The 21,177-nt window shown below is 37.8% G+C and overlaps 1 protein-coding gene across 1 annotated transcript; it reads right to left on the minus strand.

The window, feature by feature from the left end:
* Positions 1 to 1,971: 1,971 nt before the first annotated feature.
* Positions 1,972 to 14,531, minus strand: LOC136051371 (arylsulfatase D-like). The gene is made up of 10 exons (XM_065740781.1): positions 14,410 to 14,531; positions 10,244 to 10,393; positions 9,492 to 9,613; positions 8,430 to 8,552; positions 6,522 to 6,945; positions 5,505 to 5,641; positions 5,159 to 5,293; positions 3,659 to 3,821; positions 2,893 to 3,014; positions 1,972 to 2,442 (listed from the first exon to the last, which is right to left on the minus strand). Exons 1-10 carry the CDS (start codon positions 14,529 to 14,531, stop codon positions 2,075 to 2,077), a joined length of 1,866 nt encoding a protein of 621 aa, XP_065596853.1. The 3' UTR covers positions 1,972 to 2,074.
* Between the last annotated feature and the right edge of the window lie 6,646 nt (positions 14,532 to 21,177).

Consider the following 21,177-nt stretch of genomic DNA (forward strand, 5'->3'; position numbering starts at 1 on the left):
GTAAGACATAAGTTGTCAAATTTGGCTGCTTTTACAAAAACTTATTTGAAGATAATATTTTGTACAGCTACTAAACAGCTTGTGATGTTTCTGGTGCAAAGTTTTTTCTTGAACAATCGCCTCTCTTGAAAATTATTTCATACTTGGAGAAAGGTTGTTCTTTAAAAGTTCCCAATAATGTATTAATTTACATCTGTCTTTGGTCCAAATGATGACTAAACTTTTCTCTCAGCCTTTCTAGGCTGTTTGAATTGCTTTTACCATGAGATGACTACTGAAGAAGCACCCATGCTGCTGCTGGCTTGTTTTAAATAAGAAAAAAAAAAAAAAAAGAAAAAACAAGCAATTTTCTTCTTACTACAAATCTATGGCTGGAAATGGAAGGGCATTCTGCTTGTACAGCCCTTACATCCTGTTACTCACCACTATGTTAGTGACCCCTTGCAAAGGTAACAGCTGCCGTTACTTATATTCCTCAATACTACTGAGCTTTGAACCAAGACCTTTTATAAGACAAAAATATAAACAAACAAACAAACAAACAAAGCTTTGTAACAATGAAGCAGAAAGAACATTAAGTTTCCTTAAATTTTGAGCCCTGAACTATCTCCTCCTTTTCTGTTAACTGCTTTTTCACTGCACCAAAGCTCAGGGAAATATTTTTTCCTCACTTTTTCACTACTGTAAATTCTCTGCCAGCAAAAACTTAATTTTGAGCCACTGGGTACTTTATACTCCCACTATTCTCATGTCTGAGTACTAAAAGGAAGTGGTGACATTCATACATACCCTTATAACTGTGACAGATTTTCTATAGTAGTGCATAAAAAACAGACTATGACTATGACTATGACTGAAATGACATAAACAGAAATTTGTATTATCTCTATGTAATGCTTATGAGAAAACACTGAGATAAGAAAACTTAACGAAATAGACTGACTGAGCAAGTAATGTGTTTGCAGGGGCAGCTGTAGGGGGAAAAATACATCCTTAAAACCTACAATCACTTTCCATTAACTCACTTCAAAACCAAATTTCTCTATGGAGTTTTTGCAGTATGCTTAAAATAAACTCTGACTTCATCTACATCCTGCAAAGAACAGTCAGTAATAACATTTAAAGCATTAAAGTCTCTGCAATTTCACTGCAAGTATAGACATGTGCCTCCTTAGAAAGCCCAGCTAGGGTCACACTATTAGGTTTTTGTTTGTCTGGTTCTTGCTGTTTTCTTTTAAACTAGTACTGGCATGATCCCTCTTTAGCAGCTACGGTTTGTAAATGTAAGTATACTGGCAAGTATTTTAAACATTAATTCCTATGAGCCTAAACAGGACCACATTTTGCTAACTGACTTTGAAACAGTGAATGCTATTAATCCAAAACATTTTTACTGGCAACTTTTATACAACAAAACTACAGTGTGCCAAAATAATACACACCGGGACCTTTTACTGAAGAGCAAAATGCTTCCCTCTTTTTCACTATTGCAGAGTTATCCTGGATTTCAACATTTCCAACTTCATACTTTTCTGTGATATGTGTTATTGTGACTCAAGTAAAGCTTCCTGAGAACTATCCCTCACAAAATCACATTCACCAATCATTCAACAATCTCAATAATTGTTTGCAAAGACAGAAAAATTCAGAAACCATTAATGACAAACTACTATGTTGGATGGATAGAGAGTGCCCATGAATCAGAAGACCACAGGTGTACAACTGCAAATATACAGACATCTATCTAAGTCAGCATGATACACTAGGGTCTCTTCAGAGTTCTCCAAATTGTCCTGCTTGAGCAGGCACGAACTAGACAGATTTTAGGCATATCCCTCCACACCTGTCTCTTGTATCTAAATCTGTGAAAAATTGTCTCCACACAAGTCCTTTACCACACCGGGCAGGATTTCCTGAGACCTTTGTTTAGTGGTGAAGAATACAAGGGTAAGTCTTTATTTAACATTACTTTATTTTCATTCACTTGGCTTGTAAGACAAAGGACATGATTATATTCTGAAAACTTGGCCAGCAAAGGACTCAGTGCCACAGGACATGTTAGCAGTCATCCATCTCACAAAATCTGTGTACTGTCACCTTCCTTATCACACCAACAGAAAGGGAACGTCCCACAGCAGGGCTGCAGCCATGGCTTCCAGATGACGTTGTTCAAGGAGAGCTGCTGTGGGACTGGAGTCAGTGTCCTGCGGTGCTCTTCAATGGCACTCCCAATCCGCTCTACTACAGTGTCAAAGAGGGGCTCTGTGTCAGCTGACAGAGGCTGGGTTTCAGAAGGGTCTCGTGAGAGGTCAAACAGCAGCGGAGGGTCATGATGGGTCACACCTTCCCCAAAACATGGGCAAATTCCTTTTCCATAACAAGCCCCAGCCCCAGCTGGATGAAAGACGGGGGTCACATAATGAGCCTTCCAGACTGCTCCACCTGTCAGGAAATAAATCTTATGGCACAACTACAAGACAGCAGAGGAAAAGGTGAACTGTCTTCAAGCAATGGTTATATAGCTGCTTACTAAGGAGACCTCTTGTCACACACCCTGGCTTTAAGATTATCTGCACTGAGTACTGAGTTTGAAGATAGAAAATAGTACAGATATGAAGAAAACAATATCAAGCTTCAAGTGTAGTAGTAGGCAGCTAGCCTCTATTTCCCCATCCCTCTTCCTATAATGCATTTCCTTTATTACTTACAGCTATTTCTTAGCTGTAAGACAACTCCAGCTAGCAAGAATTACTGATATATCATACATAACAATTTCAAGAATCTCAGAGATAATCATGCAAGTCATCATGCAAGAAATCTGTCATGTAGCAAGAAAGACATAAAGAGAAGAAATCTCATATAGTGTAGTTAATGTGGAACATTTACACTTACTGTCCTTTTGGTGCCATCGCACTGCATGCAAGTAGGATCCACAATAGTGAAAGAGGAACTTATGCTCTGAACTTTGAGTTCTTCCTTGGAGTAAAGGCATCAAGTTTCGTCCATCAATCACCCTAATGTAATGCATGTTCAGAAGGGGACAAACCTGACAGAGTTAACTGTATACTATCACAGCCAACAGATTGTCAGGCCAACATTTTATATCTGTAGATTTTTTCTTTCTTTATTATTATTTATTATTGTTATAATTCATTATTTTCAAAATAGCTGGGTAAACTCATTCCAGTTAGTAATGCATACACAATATTTAGGGCTTAGTCTACTGGAATAATATCCTTTATTCATAAAAAATGATTCTGATCTCTTAATTGTTTACATGTAACAAATTTCAAATGAGCTTATAGAAATTATTTGGGCAAATATGGGTTTAACATTTTTAGGAGGATTCTGTATGTGTTCATAGCTCTGATAATTCTGCACCAAAACAACCTCAGTCACCATTTTTTCTTGAGTGATGTTGAACTTTGTTTTGAAATGAATGAATCCTCTGACAACATGCATACCTGTAGGCATATCCAGGTGTATATGGAGAAGAAGAGGGGAGGGAGGGTTGCTTTTGGGTTTCAAATCTTATAATCAGCTTAAGACTAGGGTATAATTGAGGGATCTTCTTGGATAATTAAAACAAAAACCAAAAAACAATGAAATCATTTGGTTCATAGCATATCAATTTCTCATGTTGAAAATATCTCCGTACCTGTCCTGTGGCAATATTCCTCCAGCCAGATGAACAACTGTGGGAAAAATATCCATCAGACTTGTAGGTTCATTGATAACTGTGCCTGCAGGTAATACACTTGGCCACCTGAATACTCCTGGCACACGAATCCCTCCTTCCCAACCTCCCATGCCTTTTCCACCTGCAGTAAAATTAAACAACATACAGCAGTTCAGAGGCAAACTCACAAGGAAATATTCACAGAGGCAGCAGTAACAAGACACAAAGTTAAGAATTAGTATCTTACTTTAACAAACATCTGTAAAAAATATTTCTACTCTTTATAGCCATGGATTCCCATCAAAAATATATGTTCTTAAAACAGAAATACTTCCATATGCCTTAAACATCTTTTGCGTTTTTCAAATTGAGACTTGGATCTGACTTTCCTAATGCAACACCTCTGAACTCAGAAGCAAAAAATCTGAACTACAAAATCAAGTCATATTCATATTACTTAAAATGACAGCAAAACACCTTTTCCCAGCTTGCTACTAAAATAAACTAACGTAATACAGCATCTTGATACTAGATAAGAAATAAGGAATAAGATGAAGGACAAGTACACTATAAATAAGACCTTCTCTAACAGCCAGCAACCATTGCTCAGCATCAAAACATTCACCATAGGGGAGGCAAAATTCCGTGTCTTCGACCTCCACAGTGCCCTGCAGAAAAGCTCAATAAGGTTTGTAATTGGAAGAAGCCTGTTTTAGGAAAATAATAACAGAATAAGTTTGGGCAAATAGTGGATGGTTCACTAGTGATAACAGCCAAAACCCTGAGTCCCCAGTTCAAGCGGATGCTCACATCAAGACACAGGAGGAGGTGGCCTAATGATTCAGAGCCGCTGGGGCTGTTGGAAGAAAGTGTTATGAATGTATATCTTGTGGCTTTAAAAATCTACTGCACTGCTCAGAAGGTTGAAGCATAGTTCACAGCACAAAAAGCAGGTGGCAGTGAGTGAGGCCATCATCCATCACAAAAACCATTTGGGTCTTATGCCAGTCACTGGTTTCCATAGAATATAGAAACATAGAGAGGCTAAACTGTTGCTGCAAGTCACAGCACAATGTGTCCTTACCCTATTTCATATCGAATAGGTGGACAGTAATGATTTCTGGAAATAATGACAAAAAGAAACAAGTAAATCAGGAACAGTCAAATGAGGGGGCTAGCAGGGGGGAAAGGAGAGTTTTAAAGGCATCCATCACATTTTATTCGGTGCCTTTCACTTGAGATCATCAAATAGTTTACAGGTATCAAACTATATAATACCTTTATCAAAGAGGTGTGTAATAATGCTTACATTTTACTGAAAGAAAAAGTAATTTTATGATTAAAGCACCTCTGTTTGTCACCACCTGCATTTCAAGCTAGAAAACAACATAACTCAGTCTGGCCTGGATAACTTCACCCAGTGTGCATCACTGCGTTTCTGTTTCTAATCAACATGTAAAGCCATACTTCATTTCCTACCTTTATAAATGCCATTCCAGCCACCCATCTGGGCAGAACCATCCTGAGCTTCCAAGTGTTCTCCATGATCAGATGCAAAGTATGTGAAGGTATGATTTTTCAAACCTTCCCTGTCAAGCGAATCTAAAATTTTGCCTTAAATTTAAGAAGAGAGACAGCAAGCTTACAATTAAGCAATTAGAAAGATCAATCCACATGTATAATATTTTGATAATGATCTTTTGCAGTGCTCTCTGAGAAGGTTTTAACAGCATAGGTTGCTGTGGATATCTTGGCATTATTACTTCTCCTGCTTTAAAACACAAATACACATATCTGAAACAAATCCCTAATCAAGAATACTTACCCACCATCCAGTCCATTTCTTCTATATTGTCTCCATATAAACCATGACGGCTCTTCCCAAGAAATTTCACTGTGGTGAAGAGAGGTGTGTGAACATGAAGAAAGGAAACAAAGAGAAGGAATGGTCCATGTCTGTTTCTGAAAAACAAAGCAGCATAATTTTTGTTGTGCACTTGAAATATTTTGAAAGTTTTCACATTCAACAATGCACAGACACAAACAATGGGTCTATACTGTACACACATACAATGCATCCCCACTGATCTTAGTTATTGCTTTCTTGCAACATAATTTTCAGACAGATTATTTTCAAATTCTGATGTGTAAATAAGCATAACATTGGCATAACATTTTCAAGAATCAGTTGCACGTCTCTGATGCTTTTTTAAATAAATGCAATTGGAAATAGTCATATTTTCCTTAAGATTTATGTAGCTTTTCTAAGATGGACATTGAAGCTTTTCAGTATATTTGTTTACATCTTTTAAGAAAATGATTGTTACTCTCTCTATGTTACAAAAAGACATATAGCACACAGAAATAGTTACCAAGGGCTGTATAGGACAAAGAGGAACTTGAAGCTAGTAGTATATAAAAGCTGTTACTCAGCTTCCTTCTCAAGTGTTTGAACAACATGAAAATGGAGTTAAGTGTTTTGAAATAATTTTGTGCATCATTCCCTTTTATGTCATGTTTTATAAGGCTTATGAGAAAAAGCACAAATGAGGCTTGCAGAGTGACATGTAAAAATTAGCTGGTTGATAACGGAACAAATTTATTATTTACAGATTACAGTGTATAGTGGGATGTTTATGTATCATTTGGTGAAAAGTTATTTGATGTCACTTTCTATGTGAGTAGTTGCAACTAAAATTTAAATTTCTAAATAAAAAACTTGGGATATGAATTTTGAAAAGTTATAAAGATACAGCTACAGCTATAGTGGAAACAGAATACCCTATTCAAAGAGCCCAGAGTCTCCTCTGATCTTAAAAGAAAACTACAGACAATCATTTACCTTTTGATAAATGATACTGCCTCCTTCAGCATGAGGGGAGCAGTCCTCTCTAACCTCATCGGCTGCTCAGTGATATCGTGGTTCCTCATCAGGATGCAGTTCCAACGCTGCACAAAGCCATAACTGGAGTACCATGAAATGAAGAAAAGGCAGCACGCCAAAGTAAAACAGGCAATTATCTTCCAGCGGATTGAAACCAAACCAGTCAGTCTTCCAGCAGCAAGAGTGAGCACAGCGAGGGTAATTATCTGACTGTAAAGCCAAAGCTTGGCTTGAAGGGCTACATCCAGCTCTGGAAGTTTGTTTTCTTGACAGTTGCTTAGAAGTGTAAAAGGCATGCCATAAAAGTAGTCAAACCCATGATTTAGAGGATGGTGACAATGATCATTGAAGGATTCACAGTTTACGCCTTGATGCCACTTTCCTGAAGGTTTTAAAGCATGAAAAAAATTAGAACATTAAAGTGGACAACTTGAACAGAGCCCCATGTGGCATTACAAGAACCTGACTGGGAATTTGGTGAACGGCTCCCCTTTCAATGGAGCATCAAAGTGCACAAGGAGACAGAATGAAACCAGCGCTTGATGGATAAATGTTGTATCCTAATGTGCGAATCCCAGATGGTCATGCAATAAACAAAGAAATCTGCAGAACGGACAGGTCAGCCACTGAAGTGATGAAGGTTATGTAAGGATAGTATTTCAATTGTCTTTCATTGAGGATCAGGGATTATGGTCTCTAAATCACCAGCTGCCTTAATACACCTTCCTTTCAATTGCTTTATTTGCAAATTCTTGTAATATGTTACAAATTTACTAGAATATTCAGGAAACTTTTTGGCCAGTGTTAACAAATGTTCCGATCACCAGACTCAGAAAGATGATTTCCTACACACTGTCCCTATTCAATGGGTAAAGGAGAAAAAGGTGCTAAACAACATTTCACTCTATCCCTGCCCAGTCTCCCAAATGGAGTGTGCAGACAAAAGCTGTTGTCTGCTTAGAAAATATACTGGATCAAAGGACCCTGAGGTTTGCTGGTCTATAGGATTGCCAAGTAATTATAGATTCAGCCAGAAAGACTTTACTTCATTATCTTTCAATTCAATATAGCCACATTTATTTCCAGAACTTGGAGATGACAATGCTTTTGGCACAGCTGAACTCCTTGGATTTAAGGGATATACCTATAAATTTACACTAAAGGATCCATTGCAGAAGCATCCATCACTTGAGCAGTAATAAAAGCAGAACAGAAGGGAAAAGAAATACGTTGCCAGTTCGTTTTAGAGTATTTAGCAAAAGAATGATAAAAATTGAAACTGTAGAGGTCTGATCAATGTCACAGACAGGAAAGCGAGTGCTCCAAGACAGTGTTTCTCTAACATCTTTCTATGTCAGCTTCTTCTGAGGGAACTGCCACTGTACTGTGCACCTTTGGGACCTCACAGCATCACCTGTGAGGCACTTGTGCTTCATCACCTTTTCTATGGGTACAGATGTTATTTCTTTCTTTCCCTATCCTTCTTTTGTTTCTCTGCCTTTTGCCTCCTAAAGGCAGGTGAAATACTCAAAGACTGTTTTATTTGGAACAAATAACAAAGTTAACAAAACTCTCTCAGTGAGCCAAACATTCAGAAGCCTTAAGCCAAGTAAAATAAATGCTCACCCATAATAATAATGGGTCAGTTTTTAATCCTTCCTGCTTCACATGCCCTGTACAAATATTTGTATTGTCTTAAAACTCATTAGATCATAGGTTTTTTAGCCTTACAATTACAAGGGGTTGTTTTCTTCCTTCAATCTTTTTGATAGGATTCATGTTCATGAACCATTTGGGATAAGTACAATGCCTAAATTCACGTAATCAAATTATTCTTCAAACTTACACTAAAACATTTTCACTTACCTATCAGCCCAGTGGTATAGCCTTGTTGCTGTAGAAGTCTGGCAAAAGTTGTTTCATTTGCAGGGAGCCCTCCTGACCCAGCATTCCACTGCAGTGCTCGGTATCGGTTGCTGGAAGCCATCCCTGACAGAAATAGTTCAAGTCATCCCTGATGGCCTCTTGTGCTCTGTTTGTAGAGGCTGGGATGCTCCTGACAGCCTATAGGCCAGGTGCTTAACCTGCATCCAGTAATGTTCCTCACTAGATGTAAATTCAGGCTTATCTCAAAGGTAGGCACATTACATTAAAAACAGAACATCTAAATGTTTCAGGTATTCAAGGGTTGTTTTTCAAAACAAATGCTGCTTAGCACTAGATTTACCATCGAGCTGAAAATTCCTTGATGGGGACAGTATATAGTAGGTTCTCTTTTCTGCCTCTCTGAATAACTGTGATAATTTGGCCTCTCTGCTCCACATCTAAAGTGAGAGAGAACAATTGCATTTCCCTATCTCAGGGGTATGTCATGTAATGTTAGGTGAGATATATCTCTCCAACCGTACTGATTTTCCACTTAGTTCTCCTAAAGTAAGTAACTTATTTTTCCTATTTAACTCCTAGTGGGAGATACCTATTATGTCTTCCAAAAGGTGTCTAAAGTAGGCGGTGAATGGATCCAACATTCCACTGTCACTTCAGTTTTGTGACTTTCTTCACTACCTTGACTATGAATTTCCACACTTCTCTCCTGGGAGCCCTGTTTCAACTTTACCTCTAACTGTCACCATCAAAATGAATTTCAACAGTTCAGGCTGCAATGTACTAAAGAAATGACAAATAGTACTCTTGGCATTTCTCTACACCTATCTATTTTCATCATAAAGATTTCCTGAATCCTATAAAGTAAGCTGATGTCAGCAACGGTTTCTGATCGTAAGTTACTTACAGAAAGTTACAGACAATGGCTATGCACTTTCTAACTCAGGGTGAGGAATTAGCTGAATTCTCCTCCATTCCTTCTTATTGGGTATTATAGTCCCTCAGCACTGTACATAGAAATCTGTCATTCAAGATGGGCCCAACCTGATCTGATGGGGTATCTGCCCGTGAGAAAAGCTGCTCTGCTAGGAGTGCAGAGCGGAGCTGCAGCAATGTGCTGAGTAAGCTTCACTCCTTCTCTTGCCAGGCGGTCAATGTTTGGGGTCCTAAAATAAAATTTCAATTTTTAAATGAAGTAACTTGAACCTTATTTTAACAAATTGCCAAGAAAAAATGAGAGGTTTAGAGTAGTTCCTCAAAAAGTTATTTTCCATATACTTCAGGACTCACACGGTAACAAATCTTAATACAGTGGGTAAAGTGAGTTGTAATCACTGGAGAAGTCATTCTTGAGACAGAGCCACAGAGTGTGTTAGACAACACTGAAAAGAAACCTAGGCATTGCTGGTAATTTTTAATTTAAAAATAAAACTAAAATGGAAAGACTTATATAAGGAGGGTGATATTTTTCTATGCTAAAACTCCTGCAGGTCTTTTTTTGTTTGTTTGTTTGTTTTCAGCTCAATTGGATCCTTAATCTCAGAGTTCATTCAGTCACTCTCTCAGAGCATCCAGAGATACTGGAACCAAAACTGGTTTAAAGTTTTTTTCCTTTCACTGTTCATTGTTTATTTAGGCCCCATCCCTGTGAGCACAGGAACAACAGGTACTTTAATGCACCAATTACCAAATTACTAGTGCCTTGAATTAAGAACATTTCTTATTTTCTTGCTAGGTTTAATTATTCAGTTATTCTGTACTGTAAAATATATTTTTCTGAGGGTTTTTTTTTTTACCTTATGGTATTGTTCCCATAACATCCTATATCTCCGATACCAAGATCATCAGCCAGGAACAAAAGTATATTGGGTTTAAAGTCCACAGCTGTACCAAGGGCAAACGTGTTCCAGAGTAAACATGAAGTCAGTGCCATTAGGAGGTATCTCCTGAAACACAGCAAAGTAACTTTTTATATCTGAGACTCTGAGAGTGGTACAGGGATGGGAGCCCACTGGCAGCAGACGGGCAGTGATGACAAACAAAACAGTGGGACTCCGTTTCCCAGTCACACTTTCAGAGGGAAGCAGAAGGGCAGAGTTTTACTGATTCCACTTGCAGCTCTACCAGCTATGTCACTGTAGTAGTCAGAGAGGCAGCAGCAGCCTTTCTACTGGCATTCCAAGATGCTAACATCCCCATACCACTCAACTGCATTTTATACCTGGCAAAAGGAAATTTTACATTTTTACACATACATGCCAGACTTCTTAAATAAATACACTTAAGCATTTGAAGCTACACATTCCTCCAAGTAAGACCTGATCCTACAATGATTTTTAACTTGCACAATGTAATTATTGCAATATGTGCTAATTTTGATGGACAGAAGGCAGCTTAGCCTCTTGCACACGCTAAGAATTCTCCTGCAAAGCCACTCCAGGATTTGAGGTTGTGTTTTAAGATCTTATACAGAAAAGCATGTTTTTCAATGATCAAACACAACCATCACCTCTAACAGGCAAGCACAACATACAGGATTTTCTGCAGAGACAATGAATTCCCAGTGGTAAATTAGTAACTATGGTTACTATGGGAATTTAATCACCTAAGAACAAAGTTCTTGCTTTTTTATTTTCTTTCTTCTTCTTCTTCTTCTTTTTTTTTTTTTTTTTTTTGTACATTGTACTGCTCATTAAAACAGCAATTTAGAGAGATAAGATCTTGCTGTAGAAACAGCACAGGTATTTCTAATTTCCATATTTGGATTACTCATTTTAAGTAATGGAGAATTTCCTATTAGCCAGTGTAGCATCTTGTAAAAGATACAGAACTGGCATAATGAACCCTTCAGAGTGCTAATGCATTCAGTTAGAGTCAGGGAAAGGTCTCTAAAGAATGCTGGAAACAAGTAGCCCCCAAATGCAGTCACTTGGGCATTCTTTCCATGCTAAGGACAAGAGTACTTCTTCCCGTCTGTCTGATGTATATATATATATATATAATATGTATATGTATATATATATATATATACATATAATGGAATAAAATAAAGTAAATGATGAAATTTGTTCTACTTATGTCTGCAGCCCCATCCCAGCATTTTGTTTTTCTGGGTATTAGTTTTCATGGGTATTTGCTGACCCCAGTGGCAATCCTGTTTGTGGATTTAGATAGGGTCATGAATAAATTCCATCTCAGGTAACCTACTGCTTATAGTTACATGTCTGTATCCTAAGGTGTTATGTAGCATTACAGTACATCATAAAAAACAAACAGAACCAAAACAACCCAAAATCGTGCTTAGAGCTAAAAGCATCATCTTTCAACAATATTTGGAGGAAGAATGAAAGAATGTTTCATTACAAAACACTGATAGAACATTAAAGCAATAAGGGTGAAAGAATACAAAACGTATATACATATATATAAACTTTTTCTACCTATAAAACTGCCCATTAGATTCTAGAAATAATTATATGACAAAGGCATAGCCAGAGGATTCAGGTCCTCCAACAAAGTTTTACAAGGAAATTATATCAATATGGGAGCCTGGCACCTTATATTACTGGTATAAGGGGCTGCACAAAGGGAGAGACCATTTTATAACAGCATGGAATTCACATTCAAGAAGAAATAACAAAAATTGAGAAAGAACAACAATATGATTTAACATGGAGTTACATTTCCTACGTGGGGTAAGGAAGGGAACAAAGACAGCAAACAAATTACTGGAAAAATTATTCGCTTGAACCCTGAACTGCTTGGAAAAAATGGTCGGCCAAGTCAAACAAAACATCTTTAATTCTGCCAAGTACATGCATGCGTGAAGGGAAGAGACAAAAATTTGTTCACCTGAATAGAATGCCATCAGTGGTTATGCAAGGTGGGGTTGATATCATCTCCTGGTAGACAGCAATCCTGAAAATAAGTTAAGAAAATAAGCATAGTCACTAGCAAGATGTTAGAGGAAATATTTAACTCAGCCAATTCTTATATCTCTCTACAAGAGGGAGACCAGTGAGGTGGTTAGGACAGGAATTGCACTATTTTTTACAATCAAAAGGTGACTATTTTCAATGTGAAGTTTAAAAAAACTGGAGAAGGGGGCAGAAAAAAAAATACACCACCATAATTCAAGAGTGAGAAAATATGTTTTATATCGAAAGAGGACAAGAGCTTAGTCAAGACAAAGACAGCAGGAGATTAATTATTGCATAAACCCATGGAGAGAAAACAAAGGTTCTAGCTCATAAGTTTTGCTGAGACTGTGCCAGAATTTGGAAGGAGGAACATGCAAATACATGCATATGTTTTCTGCAGTGATATATACTATAATGCTTCCAAGCAAAGAGCAGTATGATTGATATGAATGCCTAAAATGAAAGACAACAAAGTATTATAAAGAAACCAGTTACAGGGCTCCACAGAAAGACAGTCAGATGAAATTTAACAGTAAAATTTGATCAGAGCAACAAATACATCTGTATGTCTGTGATCCGCATCTAGTTGTTGGCATTACAGATGAAGTTCATAGCATCTTCCCAAGCAGCCTACACATTTTTACAAGGAACGTTAAGGAGCTCAAGTAAAGCCCATTTGAACACTCTCATCTAAAGTATGGCTCCGTACTTGAGGAAGCTTCTTTTCATTAAATCTTTCCTGTCTTTATTTCAAATCTGCTCTTAATTTTCATCCCAATACAACTCCTCCAGTACAAAAACTAATACCAAAATAATACCAAAATTATCTTAAAATACTAATTGTATAGATTGTCTAATCTTTGCATGGACAAGTTGAAATCTGTTGATATGAAATTATTCTCAGTAGAAGTCTCCCAGACTAGAAGTCACAGTGGAGTCCCCAAAGTTTAACTGAACCAATAAATTATGAGATTACTTGCTATTGGCTTGAAAATAGTAATTGACCTTACCACTTAATTTCAGCTGAAAAGTTCTCAAATGTCATTATTAACTAAAATCTTAATACTTCATTTAGAATCAGAAGTATATGCCCATCAGTTTTTCAGCCTAGTATCTCCCACATAGAAGATAATAGGACTCTAGAGAAATTCAGTCTAAACACTCCTGCTAAATGAAGCCAAATCCTGCAGAGCCATAAGCAGCTAGAATAGGCCAGCCCAATTCTCTGTGGATGTATTTCACTCCATTGAACATTTTTAATTGTCTGTAAGCATTATCCATAACCTGCTCTCTTCTGAAAGAGCATATTTCATGTGCATACTACACAACTGCCATACCACTTCTTTCTCCAAATTCATCAACCATTAACAAAAGCTTAACTGACTTCGAATACAATTAATTCAACTTGAAAGCCTGGTCTACTGAGTGGTTGAATTAGGTGGACCTAACTCAAATGTATTTGTAACAATTCCAAACAGACATATAACTTTTTCTAGGCACCCTGCTGCACCCCACTTCTCTTCAACTCTGACTGCTGCAAGTTGAAAGCCCAGAACTGCAAGAAAACGACACAGGTTAATCACACTCAGCAGTATACTGGAATGTAGAATATGACCTGCAGCATGCACTGTGGCTCTAGACGAGACATATGCCACATGCAATGTGCTGTTGTGCTTTGCTTTGCTTCCTTGCACAGGGGGAGAGCAGCATGCAATGGCTTAGGAGCAAGCAGAGCAGGGAAACAACTGCACCAGCACTCTTTCAACTTACATATAGACACACGTGGATATACATGGGATGCTCCAAAAGTAATGCTTACTATTTATTTCCATGGAAACTACAACAGATACAAATAAGGAGCAATATTGTAAGAGCAATAAGGAAAGCGGACAGCCTGCCCCTCACCCCCAAAACCTCAAAAACCCTGAGCTGGGCTTGAGGCATGAAGGAGGGAATTAAAACAACTGCTGCTGGATCACTGCATGCTCCTGCAGCCCAGCCCCACCTATGCTCCTTTCGCCTGTTCGAGCAGCAGCCGATACCGAGTGTGGTCCCCTCCTCCTGAGAGGTGCAGAGAGGCCGGGCAGGACAGCAGGGCCAGGGAAGCACTGGCCTGCTGGGAAGAGAGCGTCAGAGCCTGCCAGGAGATGAGGGCAAAGTCCATCCCGACGATAAAACGGAGAGTTTTTGTTTGTTTGTTTTAATATCAGCTCAGCTTTTACTCACTTTATGTTCACTGCAGTGCATTAGTGTATTTTTTTGCTCAAATTTTCAAAATATTTCATACAGACTGAATATGGATATTGAAAAATACTATTTTGACATGTTGATTTTTGAGAATATTATCATATTTTTTGTTGAATTAGCCAGTGTTAGCTAGTTTACTTTACACATCTGTTATTTTTTTTCAACCACAGGACTAGAGACTGCATTGTTTTAATTAGATACATTTTTCTGCTTGTCTTTTATCTGCAGTGTTAGTCATTGTGTCTTTATAGGTTGTTTTGGCATTTTTGTGACTTTAAATCCCAAGCTAAAGGCATTACAGTAAGGCTGCTTTATTGCTAGTCCTGCAAGCCAACCAATTTGGCAGGCTGAGTCACAGCAAAGCCTGCAAGTACCAAGAAAGAGCACTTTGTGATGGGAGTTGAGTGCTCCAAAAGAGCTAGTGGTCACAGAAACCTTAGGGCTCCTTTAGCTTTTGGAATGAAGACATATAATCAATGGAGTCAGTCTCATTTTTGAAAACTAGGCTTAAAACAGTTGGCTTACTGATCATTCATTTCCCAGAGATTCAAACAGAGAAGCAAAGTGCTCCAAAAGCAACAGTATATTTGCAGAGAAATACACTTTAACTTTCAACAGATGATGCAGCTCCCCTCAAGACAAGAAATGAAGTCCTTTCCACTATCACTGGTTGTTCTGAAATTTCATGGCCTCTCATCATAACCCTGTTCATGTGTTTTACAAGTCAGTGCTGAGCAATAGGTGGCAAAGAATAAGAGAACAAACCCAGCAAGACAGGTGATCGTTTTCCAGGTGATTGATATCCAACCTCTAAGTTGCCCTAAGGCAGTAGTGAATATAATGAAGCCAATCATCTGATTATAAAGCCAGAGCTTCACTCTGAAAGCTCTCATCAATCTCAGAGGTTATCTGACAGCTTTTCCCTAAGCTAAAAAGCACTCCATAAAATAACCAAACTCATCATCTGAAAGGTGATGACTGTGGTCATGGTGGATTTCACAGTAAACATCTTGATGGTGGCTTTCTGAAAATATGTATATTTTTAGATGTTAAGAAACAAAATATAAACATGAGCTTTCTCACCTAGAGTCTGTGAGACCTTACAATTTATTTCTTTTCCCTCCATAAAGTTCTACTGAAATTGGAGGCCCTCTGCATGCCTCTGTAACATAGGCCACCCACTAAAAAGAGGTATAAACCACAGTCTCGTACTTGAAGAGCTCATTTTGCAAATGCAATACAGAATAACTTGGGCCTTTTTTGAATTCTGAAAGCTTTGAGAAATAGAAAAGACAACCTGTAATAAGCAAATCTGATATACCATTCATGACTTATCCTTACTAGAAAGAGACTTATCCTGTCTAGAAAGAGATTACAATATTTCATAGAATTAAGTATCATTAAGTAACTAGTTTATAAATAGTTTATTAATCTTAGCAGTGATTAATAAGAAATAAATGGACTGCCTAATGGATATGCTGGCTATCTTTCAAGTATTTCTCAAGCTTGTAAGAAAGTAAATTCTGCAGCTAGGTCACATGTTTGAGGTTTGTAAGTATTCCAGTCTTCTGTTGAGAGTAGTAGAATATTTTTAGAAAAGAAATCCTGTGAACACTGAAGAATATAGATGAGAAAAACTCTGAAGCATCAATGAGAAAATAAGTAATTAAGACAAATCCTGAAATGTGTGACAGAATTATTTCATAGAATGAATCACAGAATGGCCTGGATTTAAAAGGACCTCAGAAATCACAGAGTTTCAATCCCCCCTGCCGTGGGCAGAGTTGTCAGCCACTAAACCAGGCTGCCCAGAGCCACATCCAGCCTTGTTTGCTCTTAATATAATAGAATTAGTAGTTTTCATAGGGATTAAACTTTGTTTTGTTTTGTTTTTTGTTCTTAAAAAAAATCATTATCAATTACAAACTCTTATGTTATGCCATTCAATGGGAATTATGAGGCAATGCTGTGACCATTCCAGTGCTGTGGTACAAACAGATGCTGTGTGAATTTTTTTTCTTATAATCCAAATTTTGATGTTTCCAGGTACTGTCCTTCACTTCTGATATTTGTTTTGCTCTCAAAATGCCATTTGACAGAAGGTATCAGTCCAGCTTGAGATTGTGCTTGAGTGGAAATATCACAGATATATATCCAGAGACAAAAATATTAATCCATGGCTTCAGACAGATTCTGACAAAGTTGCATCATTGTCTCAAAATAAAAGCACTTTCTTGAAATACTGAAAACTATATGTGATCTTGCCATTAATTACATGCTAAAGTCAAGATGTACCGCTCGATAAGTGTCCTCAGGTCTTTTCTTTTTCTTCAAGGTTGAAAGATGGCTTTTTAAGTTTAGCATATGAACATTTTATAACAAGGTTTGATTGAACAGAGATCATTAGACCTCCAACAGCTTAAATTGCCTGTGCAAATGTTGCTTGTTACTACTGTGTTGAAAGTCTTTTGAGCATCAACATTCAGATTTTAGGGCGTTTGCAGGATGCACTTCAAATCCAGTCTTGAATACTATTTATATCATCTCAAGCTATCACCAGCACAAATCCAACTAAGTGAAAACTGTGGTGGTTAGATAATAAAAAATTGATCTTGGCAAATGGTTTGTATTGAAATAGTTGTGTGTCAACTGGGGGGAGAAAGAAATGTGGACAAACTGACTGATACTTGACAATCTGTCTGTTTCCAATCCTACTGTTGTATGATACAATGCTCTACAACTATGAGGTATTTCTCTTCCTGAAGAAGTGAATCTACAAATGGTGTAATTTGATACAGTTTTGTAGATTTTATTTGGACGGTCTAAACTGAAGATAGTTTTCTAAAACTCAATGAATGCATTTGTGTTTATACAAAATATAGTGGAATTACAGACATGTTAATTTATTAATACAATGATTTTGAGAGTGTATGTATGTATTTAAATCTTATGTAAGTAATTATGGCTACTTCTGATATGGATGACCTTTTCTAGACAACATTCTCTCTGATAGGAGTCTTCTTGATTCAGTGCTATTGCTCAGACAGAGCATTAGATCTCATCACTACTGAATACCTCTGTACATCTCATAAGTATGAAACAATGTCGTTCCTCTAAAACTATGGCAGAAATGCTTTCACTTAAAGACAGTGTTGGTGAATTGCCAATATGGTAATATTATTTATCCTATGTTAATATCCCTAGATCTCATTTTCTGTTTGTCAAAATCTGCCAGATTGACCAACTAGCATTCCCATCGTGTTCACGTGCTGTCTTGTTCTTTATATAAACAGTCTTCCTCCTGTCTGCCAGGCCCCTCATCTTCCTAACTCTTTCTATTCTTAGTTTCATTGCTAAATAACTGACAAATATTAGGATGTTAGGAGTCGCAAAGATACTGAATTTCTGTATGTTCAGTGAAATTCAGAGGCTAAGTAGATAAGACATCCAAATTACTTCTGACAAAATAATAGACTGTGAGTTTCAAGATCTGCTGAAGATTTGAGAGATATCAGTTCTGTTCCTCTCAGGTTGAATGCTTCTCTTTACAAAGGTGAGAAAGTAAAGTTGTAAGTATGAGTTAAATAGGGTAGAAATCCATATGGAAATAGGACTGCTATGTGCCCATCAAAGATCAGTCATGCATTCAAGGGCAGTGAGATATTAGCAATAAGTTATTTTGGAAAGCATGGAACACTGTTCAGATGCCTGGCTCCCACTGGCACCCTTGGCATGAGAATGGAGGAAAGACTCCATTTCACTACTCCAAGAATTTATACATCAAAATCATTGTAGTGACAGGCGTTATAGAGCTTTTGATAGAGACATATATAGTTAGTAGTTTTTCAGAGCTTTCTAAAGATGTCAGTTTGACAGAAAAGTTTTTCTTGAAAGAAGGAATTTCAGAAAATGATAGAGTTGTCAAACTGATGGCTATTTCATAGGATGAAAAAAATGCGATACACATCTAACAAAAAATCCTCTTCAAGCCATCCTTTCTGCCTGGAATTCTGCCAAAGGGAAATAAGTACAAGTCTACTTGGATTTACGCACTTACCTCAAGGGATAATCACTGTGTATTTCTGAATGGGAATAATCTATTACTGGAAATTATTTCCACATCTATTCACATTTCATTCTTCTCTTTTTTTATTTTTAGTTTTTGTAAGGCTGCATATCAGCAGAGGCTGCCACTGACTTCAGCATGTAGGCTTCACTTGTGTTAGCAAGACAGCAGTTTATCCTGTCTCCCTTCGTGACTCACCACTGAGTGTCCTGCAGAGAGATTCCTAGATGGATGCAGGGGCCCATCCATCATACAGGGAGCTGAAAGATTCCTAGAGGTAGAACATGAGCAAGAGATTCAGTGACTTGTGATTTCTCAAAAACCAGTCATATGAAGAGCCTAGCCCATTTCACAGACAATTTCAGAGTGAAATATATGAGGAAAGGAGAGGCAACACAGACCAGTTGAGGTATACAGTATACCTCTAGGTGCACATTTGACCTAGTGGGGTAAAAATTCCCATCTCGATAGCTGTGAGGCTCCTGATGCATCTGTCAGAGCCTGAACATGCAACAGTTTGTAGAGTTTTCACTGACCTGATGTTATTTGGTTGAAGAAAGCATTAGCTGTTTATCCAAGCTATCATAAATACACTAAAGCTATGAGTTAAGCAGTCTATAGGGCTAAGGTAACCATCACAACACAGGGCAAAATCTTGCTTGCAGGCATTCTCTATGCTTGGAGGCTACTTAGTCAACCTTTTACCGATCCAAATGTGCTTTGTTTAGAATGTAGTGACTTTTCAAGTCACTATTTCACTCTGGCAACAGTTTTGTTGATCCACTTTGCACAGCTTCAAAGGATCTTTGTTCCCAGGCACAGCATCCCAGGGCTGCTAACCAGCGTTACTGACAGTAAAATGAAACCATGAGCAATGTAGAATCTGGGAGCAGCAGTATTTACTGGAGTAGTTTCTATCTAATAACGTACTGGTTTTAAAAGATATATGATGCCCTCCCTTGCCTTGTTGCACCAAGATGGATGGTTTGACTAAGGAAGGCTGAACGCTGTGTACATGAGGACTCAAACTCAATGTTCCTGAGCCTAGCAGAAATGATATGATTTATTTTACATATATAAAGAGTTTATAAAGCTTACTTTATGAAGGAGTGAAGCAAACATTTTTTTTTCTGTTCTCTCTCAAATTGGCTCCCAAGACTACTTATGTATTACCTGGTATTTTCTACTACATGGTGGCTGTACTGATGAGAGTACTAAAAACTCACAGAGGCCTTCGCCTTATTCCCTGTTTTAAACCATGTATAAATAATTTCCATGTACCTTTAATGACACAACGGTGGTTAATACTAGGAGTTCAAACTTATGATTAAACACTACTTGGCCAAGAAAAGAAGTTGATAACTGGAGACTGAAAATAATCTAGAGATAAAAATTAGACATTCTATGAGATTAAGCTACAGGCACAGAAAAGAAAAAAAAAATCACTTCCACTTACCGTCTTCATATGCTCAGGCCAGTGTCTTAATCCAAATGTCACCCATGTTCATAGTCACTTTTCTATTTGAATAACAAAATACATTTCCTGCAGCACTGTTGCCTGTTTTTCCTCATGACTGTTCCTGACTCAAGAGGAGATTGTCCTTGAGGGAGGATGCATTCATTTGCAGCAAGCATGTAGATGCCTATATTTAGCCCAGAGGATTTGTTCAGCTCAAAGAAGCAGCTGAAGTCCTGTAGGAGGGACTTCATGGCTACTGGAGTAATAAATACTACGATTCCACCCAGTTCTCTTTCTAGGTGCTGAAATAAGCTCTGGGGAGCTCACCATTACTACTTTGAACATACATATACTATCAGGGTATCTGCTGTCTCTGGCTTAGTTCAAATGTGACTCCAGATGATTTAAACCCTTCTTCAGCCTGAGAATGATGCTTGTATCACGCCATTCCTTCTGGCAGACAACAGCTGTCTGCTTTCGTTAGACATAAAGAACAAGCCTTATTTTTTTGGAAGACAAAAATTATGCTTTCATCAATGCAATAGCCTATTGTCATAAACGCTCAGAGTCCAATCGGAGTTTTTGGAATATTTTATTACAATCAAAAGGTGAAAAGCAATAAGCAAGCAGCGCTGGGTGTGTCAGGGAGTCTCGCTCCACCAATGACACATACCAAAGAAAGAAAGAATACCTATTTAAAGGTATAGTTCATACATATTCATCACATTCCAAACTCTGGTTTATAGAGAGGATTACACTTAAGGGTTGATTTTGCTGTAAATCTTCAAACCTTGAAGGGGGAGAGCCCCTCACTGGTGTTTTGTTAGGAGGGACATTCATTTTGGGGGAATAGGATGTCTGTCCTGTTTTCTTATCGATAAGCTTAACACAGCTGGCCCAACAGATAAATCAGGAAGGGGGTAGCACCTTTGGAGCCCTTTGTGGTCCTTTTCCAGTGATCAGCTTCTCCAAGCTAAGTACCCCGAAAAGGACTACTGGCCCCTATTTACAACCATAACAGAGACATTAAGGCGCCGC

Source organism: Cyrtonyx montezumae, unplaced genomic scaffold, assembly GCF_038088225.1.
Source record: "Cyrtonyx montezumae isolate F1298 unplaced genomic scaffold, pur_monq_1.0 scaffold_3, whole genome shotgun sequence".
NCBI lineage: Eukaryota > Metazoa > Chordata > Aves > Galliformes > Odontophoridae > Cyrtonyx > Cyrtonyx montezumae.